Genomic DNA, 12,117 nt, shown 5'->3' with positions numbered 1-12,117 from the left:
TGAATGATGTAGCCACTAGTATGGTGCCCATGCTCCTGTAAACAACAGTATGAAACTCATTACCTCTCTCTCTTCCTTCCCCCACTTTCATACATACACACACACACACACACACACACACAAAAAAAAAAAAAAAAAAACAGCCAACCAGCAGACATTTCAACATTTGCCTTGTTGAAAGGGCAGAGGACTATTTGGGAAGAAGAAAGGAATTAGCGTGAGTTGGAGGAGGATAAGAGAGTAGAGAGGGTGAATATGATTTAAATGCAGTATGTACATGTATGAACATGTTATAATAATATATGCTAATAAAACACATTAAAACTAAAACTCTGTGGCTAGCTATAATGTGGCACGTTAGACAGACCGAGAAGAACTAGGGAAGCTGGGAAAGTGTCCCCTGCATTGATCCAGACAGAAAAGTGTGGTGGCTTGGTCCTGAGTGGAAGGAACCTGGGCCCAAGCTAGAAGGAACTGTATTCCAGATATATTTGAAAGTGGAACTTAACAGAACTAGTGATGGACCAAACAGGAGAATTGAGGATGACAGGCTTTTCACCCTGAGCACCTGAGGGTCAAAGGAACATCTGAAAGGAGATAGCCGTAGAGTGGGACATGTAGAGATCTGATGGTGATTTCAGGTAGACATCAGCTACCACCACTTAATCTTTTTCCAGTACTTCCTTTGTGCATTGTATTTTTCAAGTCCTAATCATTGTCCTAATCCCCTAGTGAGGGCTTTACTCTTTTTGGCCCCATTTCACAGTTGAGAAAGTGGAGCAACCAGCAAATTAAGCAATTTGCCCAGGCTACAAGGCTGGGCCCGCCTGTGAACCAAGCATCTGGGGTCCTTGTTTTCAGCTTCTAGGGCAAGAGGGGGCGTAGATTTTGGTCTTTCTTTCACTGTGTTCTTTGCTGGATGGATGTGGCCAAGAAGTAGTCATCATGGCAGCTACTTCTGGCTGGCTCAGGCATCAAAGGTCTGGTCCTGGGAGAGGAGCCACATCCAGGCCTAGCACTGGGCTTTCTCTCTTTTCAGCTAAGCCTGTGGCCTGAGGACATTCAGCTAACAATTTAAGTAAAACAGCTCATCCAGGATTTGGAAGCTGGTTCTTGAATACAGAGATGTGTCTAATGAGCACAGTTCATGAGCACAGGGGCTTTCCCTCTCTCCCCACTGGGATATTAGTTTCTGTTTCAAATGAAACGTGTATTTTATCTTTGATATGTGAAGATCACAACTAAAATCGGTATTTTTGATATGTAGATTTAATAAGTTTTATTTAAAATTGAATAAGCACTAAGGAATTTTTAAAAATACATTAAAGTATAAACAGTACAAACCATCACTTCATTTAATAAATGGAGTATTGCCGTCATGTGGAAGGCCTGAGATTCCCTCCTCATCACATCTTCCTCCTCCCTCACAGCCCCTCTCCCTCTCCCTGTATCACCACCCTCCTGAGCTTCATGATAATAACTGCATTACTTGTCTTAATGCTTTTACTTGACAGCTTTGCTACCTACACATGAATCAAGAAGGATGTGATTTAATTAGCCTGCTTCTGAACTTTACAAAAATGGGATAATGCTATAGTTATTGTTTTGTGACTTTAACACAAGATTATTGTGAGATTTGTCCATGTTCTGTAGCTATAATGCCTTTAGTTTCTATTACTGTATGTTCCATTATAATTCTAGTAGAATATAACAATCCATTTACTTGAGCTATTTATGGACATTTGGATTACTTCTACTATTGGGAGTTAACAAAGTGTTTCTGTGAAACTTTTTTTTTTCAGACAAGGTCTCATGTAGCCCATGAAGGCCTAAAACTCTTTGTGTGGCCAAGGATGATTTTGAACTTCTGATGTTACTGCTTGGAGTATGCCTGGTGTGGGCCACCATAGCGGGTTTGATTCGGTGCTAGAGAGTGAACCTTGGGCTTCAAGTGCAGGGTTTTGTGCATGCTAGGTAAACACTCTACCAACTGAGCTATATCCATAGACCCTTCTTTGTATTTTCTTTTGAGATATATATATTTTTATGTGTATAAGTGTTTTATCTGCATGTATGCATGTAAGTGTACCATATATGTGCCTACGGAGGCCAGAAGAGGGTATCAGATCCCCTGGAACTGGAGTTAAAGATGGGTGTTAGCCATCATGTGGGTGCTGGGAACTGAACCCGAGTCCTCTGCAAGAGCAGCCAGTGCTCTTAACCACTGAGCCATCTTTCCAGCCCCATTTTTTCTTTTCTTCCCTTTTATTTTTTTAAGATTTATTTTTATTTTATGTCTATGAGTGTTCTGCCTACGTGTAAGTGTACCACATGCATGTAATATGTGCAGAGGTCAGAAGAGGACATTGGATCCCCTGGAACTGAAGTAACAGAGGGTTGCTCTAGGTGGTAGAGTGCCAAGTGGCTACTGGGAACTAAACCAAGGTCCTCTACAAGAGCAGCAAGTGCTCGTGAGTGATGAATCATCTGTCCAAACTTTGCCTCCCTTTTCATTCTATAATGAATGCATTTCTGAGTTTGGTTAAGAAATAGAATCTTCCCTTATTTCTTAGTCATAAACGTATTTGACTTTGTGTCTTCAATAATATTTCTTGTGTAGCTTTGTATACTCTCTACATATTCAGTTCACCTAGAATTGGTTTCTCTATACAGTGTGAAGTCCAAGTTTAATCTCTTTTTTTCACATAGATATTTAATTTTCTTAATGCTATTTTGATTGTTTTAAACATTTGTATGTACATGATTAAAAACACTACTTCATTCATATATAAATAGGGGCAGCTTCTTGTTAACATGGGGAAAACATGGTAAGATTTTAATTCAAATAGAAGTAAATCAATAAATCAATTTGGGAAAGACTAAATCCTTCACAACATTCAGTCTTTCAATCCCTAAGTGTGCTCCCCTCTCCATTCATTTAGGTCTTCTTTATCATCTGTTAATGAGCTTTGAAGCATCTCTGCAGAGCTTTTGCATTTCTTTTGTTTATATTTTTGTTGCTGTGATTAATGCTCTCTTGTTTTTCAATATATTTTTGCTGATTTTCAGAAATGTAATTCATCTTTATGCTAGTTTCTCTAAATCACAAATTCTTTCCTCAAATTATTAATTTGAAGTTCTATCAGTAGGCTCTTAGTGTTTAAATACACAAAAATATCTGTAAAGGGCTGGGGTTATAGCTCAGCTGGCACAGTGCATGTCTAGTATGCCTGAAGTCCTTGATTCCATCACTAGTACTCCATAAAGCCTGTATAGGAGGATCATGAGTTCAGGTTCATCTTGACTGCTTAGTTAAGTTAGAGGCCAGACTAAACAACATGCGGTTCTATCTCAAAATCAAAACAAAACAAAAAATCTGGAAATAATGAAAGTTCTGTTTTACCCCCTTTCACTTCCTGCTTTATCAATCCAGGCTCTAACCACAAATGAAAAGTAGAGTGGCAGTGAGGGTAATAACTGTCATTGTATTGATCTGAATCTCCAAGGGAACTCTCTCTAGCCTTGTGTGAGATCTGCTGCAATCTTTTAGGATTATCTCGATTAGATTTTGTGAGTTCTGTACCTAGTTTTCCAAAAGTACAGAGATACTAAAATCTATTCAGTGTGTTCTGTGACACCAACAATTATTTTCCTTTAATACATTTTTTGTACTGAATTACATTAATTGGTTTCTAATGTTAACCTGTGTATCCTTATCAGGACAATATTACCCTAAATATGGGCTAAAAATGGTTTGTGACTAGGAATCAAATGGTTGTTGCATATGTTGCATAGGGCTGTCCGCCGACAGACACCATCTTCCAAGGCTTGGTTGAACTCACTTGCCTCGGTTCATCATGTCTAAGCTTGTTGACTTTTATGCTGTGCAACAAAGGAGGGGGCAGGGAAAGTTAGACACACCTCCCAACAACTAGTGGAAGGGCTAAGAGTAAATAAACTGAGGAATCTGTGGGGAGGTCTCTCGTCACTTTGTGTAGCTATGGGAAAGTCACCATCTGTGCTGGGATGAGGACTTTCCAGTGTGGCCTTGGGAGAGGAGCACCCCCACTCCTGTAAGTAAACCCTCACCCATTGCTCTGTAAGTAAGCCCAGTAAACTCACTGGTTTCCCAGGCTGTAGTTTGGCAGAATGGTACCTTGATTTGTCATAGGAACCAAGTGGGAAGGGGCAGAGGTTGTTTACACCCCTCCCCAAGAAGGAATTTTTAACTACAGCATGGCTCTGCACACAGTACTTAAATAGACATACAACATATTTGTGGTATCAAAATTTCAAGAATTGATCAATTGGACTTCATCAAAATTAAAACTTTTTGCTTTACAAAATCTTCTTAAATGGATTAATAGTCAAGAAACTGAAAGAAAATATTTGTGAACCACATAGCCAACAAGTATCTAGAACATACAGAGAAATCTCAAAGCTCAGAACCAGTGTGATGACTCAGCAGGTAAAAGGCACTTGCTACCAAGGCCAATGACCTGAGCATGAGCCCCAGGATCCACATGGTACAATGAGAGAAGTGATTCCTGAAAGTTGTCCTCTGATATCCACATGTGTGCCATAGAACACATACACACACACACACACACACACACACACACATACACACACACACACACACACACACACACCCAAAGAAGTCAACAAAAAATTTAAAATAAACATCTCAAAGCTGAACAGTAAACAATTTAATTTAAAAATAGGTAAAGGATGTAAACACATTTCCAGACAGAGTAGACAGATGTAAATGAGTAAATAAGCATGTGAAAAGATGTTCAGTATCATAAGCTGTTAGAGAAATGCAAGTGAAAATAATCTATCAAGGTGTGGTGGCACATGCCTTTAATCCCAGCACTTGGCAGGCAGATCTCTGTGAGTTTGAGGCTAACCTGGTCTACCTAGTGAGTTCCAGGTCAACTGGGGCTGGGGCTGCAGGGAGATCCTGTCTCAAAAATACCAAAAAATAAAAAGAAAAAATAAAAAGAAAGAAAAAGAAAATAATCTATCAGTATTAATCCGTATTAGCTAAGGAGCGATGCAGTGGGTAATGCACTTGCTATACAATGTAAGGACAAGAGTTTGGATTCCCCAGCATCATGTAAACCTATAAAACAGGATGTGGTAGTGCATGTCTCTAATCCCAGCGCTCCTAAGAGGAGATGGAAGGTATAGACAGGAGAATCCCTGGAAGCTTACAAGTCATGTGGTTTGGTATATGCAGCAGCAAACAAGAGACCCTGTCTGAAACAAAGTGGACAAGACTAACACCCAAAGTTGTCCTCGTCCTCTGACCACCATGTGCACGCCATGGGACATGGGCAGTCTCATTCTCACACATGAACATAGGTGTGTACACACACACACACACACACACACACACACACACAAACAAATTGGTACTTTTAAAATGTAAAGAAATCTGATCATTTATTTGTTACTAGTGGGATTCTAAAATGATAAAACCACTTTGGGAACAACTTGACAATTTCTTATAAAACTAGACATGTAATTACCATGTGACCCAACAGTTATACTCTTGAGAAACTTACGTTCATAGAAAAACCTGTGAACAAATGTTCATAGCAGTTTTATTATAATAGCTCAGAACTAGAAACAGCTCAGATGTACTTTGATGGATGCATGTGCTTGATGTCGGTGGTTAAACAAACTGTGGTATATCCATGCCATAGAATACTATTCATCAATAAAAAGCAACGGAGTATTAATATGTGCAGCAACTTGGATGAATCTCAAAGTGAAGTAATTAATAAAGGCCAATCTGGAAGTTATAGACCGCATGACTCCATTTACATAGCATTCTTGAGACGGCAAAATTGTAGAAACGAAAGCCATATTAATGATCATCAGAGGTTAGGAAAAGAATATGGAAGCTCCAGGGAGGTAAAGGTTGTGCTATAAAAGGGTAGCATGGCAGATCTTTCTGGTAATGGAACTTTTCCTTAATTGTGGTTGTGGCTGTATGAATCTTCCCATCGATAACACTGAATAGAACTAAATACACACAGGTAACCCTAAAGAAATCTGAACAAGATTGTTGGAGTAAATTAGCATTTATTTCCTTGTTATGATGTTCTACTGGAGGATACAATTCAGGAGAGTAACTATGGAGGGGCTGGAGAGATGGCTGAGTGGTTAAGCACATTCTGTCAGATCCATCTCAGATGGTTCACAAATGCCTATAACTCCAGCTCCAAGGGATCTGACACCCCTTTCTGGCCTCCATGAGCACCCAGCACATCCACTTGCACATACATACATAGATGTACACACATAAATTAAATAAATCTTTTTTTTTTAAGAGAGTTACTATGGAAAGGAAAAAAGACTCCTTAGGAGAACAACAATGAAAGGCAGTTGAGAAGCAGCGTATTCAGCCCACCTTGTGTAAGTAGGATAAGCTCAATCTAGTCATGATGTAGTAGTGCTCCTTTCAAAAAATCACTAGGTGTTCTTTGAAGTACTTTGGTTATAGTTCTTACATATTCATGGTGAAGATTAGCCTGTAATTCGCCTTTTATGGAGCATAAGTTGGGTCTGTATGGCCAAGTTTTGGCATTAGGATATGCTAACCTCATAAAACTGATTGGTTGGGACTGGAGAGATGGCTTAGCAGTTAAGAGCACTGGTGGCTCTCGCAGAGGACCCAGGTTCGGTTCCCAGCACCCACATGGCAGCTAACAACTGTCCATAACTCCAGCTCCAAGGGATCTGATGCCATCTTCTGACCTCTGCTGGCATTGCATGACATGGGTGCACTTATACACATGCAGGCAGTACACTCATACACATAAAATAAAAATAATAATTAAAATATTTTTAAAAAAGCACCTAATCTTTGAACAGATACTCAGTAAATGCTAGCTTCATTTTAAAAAAATTCTCTATCCATACTCTTTCCACACTTGATGGTAAAATTGCAATGATCCAATCTTTATGCAACACCATGGAGAGGATGGGTGGACAGTTAACTAAGGATAAATTAAGAGAATTATTAGGAAGTTTGATTTAAACTAAAATCATCTTTTGAAGTATTTTTGAGGCTGATCGGTGCTTTGAGCCAAAGTAATAAAGCCAGCCCTGTGCATTTACCCCGTTAAAAGATATTTCATGTTCCATGCGTGCAGGAGCCCCAGTAAATCTCCATTATGTATGTAACAGTCAGGAGAACTCCAGTTATTGTCAAACTTGGACCAAGCAGAGGCATCTTGCATGCATGTATATACATGTCCACTCTTACCCCATGACCTAATCTGGCTCTGAGTTTGCAAAGTAAAGTTTTGAGTTTTCTCAAGATTATTGTTGTGCCACTAAAAATGGAGGAAATGCATGGATCATATAGTTCATATCATCTATATGAACTGCAAGACTCATATAGTTTAGGCTTGAATGAAACTTTGGTCTAAATTTAGAAATAAAACTAAACCCTAAAGTTATTCATACTCCCTTAATGAGATTGTCTTTGATTTGAGGGTTCTGAGACCACAGTTTCAATATGCATGCATGTGTGGGGGGGTGTTCATGTATACATGTATGTGGTGCATATATGTCTGTGTGTATGTATGGAAGCCAGAGGTTAGCAGAACTGCCCTCTTGTTTTTGTGAGGTGCCAGTGTCTCTCACTGGGATCTGGTGCCCTACAGGTAGCCTCTGCTGGATGGCCAGCAAGCCCTAGGGATCGCTCTGTCTCTGCCTCCCTGGAGCTGGGATTGCAGCACATGCCACCCTACGTGTCTTATTATGTGGGTGCTTGGGATTAAACTCAGGTTCTCATGCTTGTACTGCAAGCACTCTACCAACTGATTCATCTCTTCAGCCCCTCAATATGGTTTTGATAGTTGACTCCCCGTGGGATCTCATTCTCCCTATCTATGTCACAAGGATTTCCTTGCCTTTTCTGGCAGCTGAGACTGCATAGGATCTGAGTGACATCCAAGTTAGACAAGCACTAAAGGTAAACAAAGAACAACTATTTACATTGTCCCCTCTTGACTTTTCATCTGTTCTCAGCCCTGACATTGACCATGCCCTGCTGGACATGCCCTTCCTTTGACTCTATGAGGAGATGCCCCTTGACTTCTGAGAGCAGCTGGACCACCCATTCTGAAGACACCAGCAGTCCTAGCATGGGCCCTTCATACACAGACCTGCAGCTCAGCAATGCTAAGGAGCAGGCAAGCCGCAGGGCCTCGGGAGCTGACTCCACTGGTAAGCCAGAGCTCTAAGCTACCTTGCTCGGCAGTTCACTTTTGGTATTCCCAGATCCTCTGCAAGGTCCTCTTAAAGCCCCACAGCCAACTTTGTTTGCAGAATGAACATACATGTGGTTGTCCAGTTGGAAAGTTAGCATCTTGACTGGTTTGCTATGGCACTGGGAAAATGTGTAAACAGACTGGCTGGCTGGTTGGCCAATGATTCACATTGAGAAACCATTTGACAGTGTATTTTAAAGTGTTGTTTTCTGACTGTTTAGTACAAGTACCATTCGCTATCAGTGTGTTTTCTCCTTCGACTGCTGCTGAACTCTGTGTAATATTTAGAAGGCTGAATCTTTCATCCCACCATCCACACAGCTTTCCTCCTTAGCAGGAGGGAGGTAGATTTAAGCAGACAGAGTAAATGTTATGTGAAACAGAATGAGAATCAGGGACCAGCCACTGTGTCCAGACTGCAAATAAATTTGCAGCCAAATGCTTATTCTGTTGTGTGTTCACTGAGCTGTATGAGGGGTTATAACACCCCATAGTCTCATTTGTTAAGCTTTGCAGTGGGTATAGGATGGAACACTGGCATTCTTTGCAGGTGAAAGATGAGTCTGCCAACAAGCACTGCATCATGGGCCAAGTTTGGAATAGCACTGGAAAGATGTTCTTGGTGTTTTAGTTGTTTGGCCCAAAGAATTGCTTTCTTCTGCAAGTGATAAAAATTACTATTCATTATGTGTGGGTGAAATTATCCTGATATCAACAATATTTGTTTTTCCTTTTTGAAAATGTTTAGGAGTTTGTCTCTAGATCCTTCTTCATATTTGGATAGTGTTTGCTCTTGTGCAGTTGGCTGTTAGGTTCTGCAGGCATTAAGAGTGCCTGTAGCCTGAGGGGCTCAGATTTGCTTTGGTATTTGGTAGCATTGCTAGCTTTCCTAGTTCATTGAAGATCCTGTCTTGACCAACCAGTTCTTTGTAGCATTTTGTTTTCATAAACATTCCCTCAGTTTCCAGTAGTCTCTGTGGCTTATAAGCTGATGGATGGGAGGCCCTGCAGCAGCTGAGGCTATTAAGGAGAGAGGCTGGACTTGTCTCTTCTCTTTGTGTTCCCTAGCCTTTGTGGGGAGGAGGTAGAGTTGTATGCACTGTTTAAGGATGTATTCCACAGTCATAGGTTCAAATCCTGCTTTTGCTGTATATCAGCTGTGTGATCTTCAGTAAGATCCTTACATTGTATGCATGTATACATGTACTTATACATATGATTACTTTTCTTGTCATTGTGACTAAACACCTGACAAGAAACAACTTAAGGAGAAGTTTGAGTTCATCGTTTGAAGGGATATGGTCCATCCCAGTCTTAAAGGCGTGGGAGCCAGTGGCTCCATGACCACAAGAGCATGTGGCAGGGACGCCTCACCTCCTCACATCTTGGTGGAACAGGAAACAGACAGATCGGAAGCAGGACCCACACTGTTTATATATATAAACCTCAGAGACAGATACAGAGAGAGACAGACACAAAGAGAGACAGAAAGAGAGAGTGTGTGTTAGTTTTAGTTTATGGTACTGGGGATCAGACTGAGGACCTCATGCGTATTAGGCAAGTGCTCTACCATTGAGCTATTCCCCAGGCACATCTCCAGCCAATGGCCACTACTATCTGTATGACTCAGTTTCATCATCTGACAAATAAAAGAGCAGTATGTCGAGACAGTGTGTGTAGAACAACTTATACGGTGCCTGACTGGAGTAAGTGAGGCAGGCATGAGCTTCTCTCCCTGCTGCAGAGTTCTCATTGCCTTGGAGAGGTGTAAGTTGAGGGTCTCAGCTCTTTTGTCAATGGCTTCTACTTTCTCATTAGGTAGAAATTGTTTTATTCTTTGTGTCATAACCTGAACTGGCTGTAATGCTAGTAGTAATTATTATTACTATTATTTTTGCAGTGCTGGGGATAGAGCCAGGGCCTTGCACATGCTGGGCAAGTGACTCATCACTGAACCACATCTCAGCTCCTAAACTGGACATGATTAATTTGCTCAATAGTTTATAATTATCTTTTACATCTCCCTTTTCTCTAACAGTGGTCAGGGTCCTGGCAGGAAGCAAATGGTGTGCTAGAAAGGATTTATTTAGAGGGAATTTAATGAAGAAACTGCTTTTTTTGAGTTTTTGGGTTTTTTTTGTTGTTGTTGTTTGTTTGTTTTTTTGGTCTTTTTGAGACAGGGTCTCCCTGTAGCTCCAGCTGGCCTGGATTCCCTATGGAGACCAGGCTGGCCTCAAACTCACAGAGATCTGCCTGCCTCTGCCTCCTGAGTGCTGGGATTAAAGGCGTGTGCCACCATGCCTGGCCAAGAAACTGCTTTTTGAGGAAACAAGAGCTGGAATCATGTGACAGCCCAGGAGAGTTCTCCCTGGCCTCAGAGTGTGAGGATAGCAGCTGGGGCAGGTGCTCTGTGCATTGTCACCTTTGGGTAGATGGGGGTTATGGTGCCCAGGCCCAGCAGAGTGAACTGCAGCGAGCTGAGCCTCAGCCTCCTCCATATCATCTGTGCAAGGGTTCTGCAGGGATTTGGCAGCCCCACAGGACAGTGTGATTTGCAGTTAATTGTAGAGGGAAGGAGTCTGTGATCAGCCTCCATTTTTTCCCCAAGTTCTCACCAAGGGGATAATTAGAAGAGGAAGGCAAACAAATCCCCTCACCTTGGTTAGATTACAGGGTAGCATGGGCAGAGCTAGACAGTTGAGGTGATGTTTGCTCTAGGGCTCTGTACCCCAGAGCAAATGACAGAATTAGGAATAAGCAAGATTTCAGAAAGCATTGCCTTCGTGGTCACCCGTTTCCCTAAGGGCCTCCTTTGCCTAGACAAGACAGGCACACCCTGTCATCTTTACCAGGCAGAATAATGCCACTGGGTTTACATGAGTTTATAAACAGCAAGAGGATCAAGGGAGTGGGAGCAAGTCTCTGTCTTTGAACTCCATTCCAAGCAGGGAAGAAAAAACATGTAAATGTTTGCAGTAGCACAAACTGCTTTAAGTGGTAGGCTTCAGTGCTGGTGTGTGTTTATGCCTAAGAAAAGTGTGGGTTTAAGAGTGAGATTAGACATGGCTCTAGACATATGGAGGGGTGTCAAGAGTAGATGAAGCATAGCGGATGTTTAATCATTGTCTGTTCAATGGACCCTGAAAGAAATGGAGACAAGAGCTCTCACCATCCCAGACGTCTCTATCTCCTTCATGTTTAATTAAAAGTTCAGCATTTCCTAACGTGTCTGCCATGCAGTAGCCATAGGAAAACCAGAATGCATTAGGTCATGCAGTGCCACATCTATCGCAGATCCATAATATATTGGCTTATTAAAGACTTTGAAAAGCTCTGAAATCCTATATGTAATGTGTACATATGCATGTGTTTATACACATACAGTATATATATGTATATGTATGTATGTATATATATATTCAGTTTTCCATTGACCTATCCTGTCTGGTCAGATCTCAATGTAACAGAAACCCCAAAACACATAAATTAGCAAATTTTATTTGGAATTACATACCTTCACTAAAGTGTTAGAAAAACACAGAACCCAGAAAGAGATATTTTGATGAACTTGCCTAGACTAGTTAGCTTCATTAGGTTAGCCCTACTTGGTCTCTTGCTTGGTTAAACCTCTGGGCCTTTTAGAAAGATTTTTAAAAATTCTAGATACAATAGATGGAAAACTATATTTTTCTATACTTCCTTTGCATGTAAACCATCAAGAACTTTAAAACAACTTTAGACTACATGATCTTGGTTAATTTGCATATAACTGACCACACTGGAATTATGCCAGAGCAGTAGGATACCCTGAGATTTTGGACTACCT

General features: G+C 41.0%; 1 protein-coding gene across 2 annotated transcripts in view; it reads left to right on the top strand.

The window, feature by feature from the left end:
• Positions 1 to 12,117, top strand: part of Ston2 (stonin 2) — a 158,572-nt gene that overhangs the window by 54,545 nt on the left and 91,910 nt on the right. For both annotated transcript variants that reach the window (XM_008828662.3, XM_008828661.2), the window contains exon 4: positions 8,050 to 8,247. In XM_008828662.3, coding sequence (XP_008826884.1) covers positions 8,050 to 8,247 — 198 coding nt within the window. The remainder of the gene's footprint in view (positions 1 to 8,049; positions 8,248 to 12,117) is intronic.

This window comes from Nannospalax galili, unplaced genomic scaffold, assembly GCF_000622305.1.
Source record: "Nannospalax galili isolate Female #2095 unplaced genomic scaffold, S.galili_v1.0 scaffold374, whole genome shotgun sequence".
NCBI classification, from domain to species: Eukaryota; Metazoa; Chordata; class Mammalia; order Rodentia; family Spalacidae; genus Nannospalax; species Nannospalax galili.
This window is presented reverse-complemented; position numbering and strand designations above follow the sequence as displayed.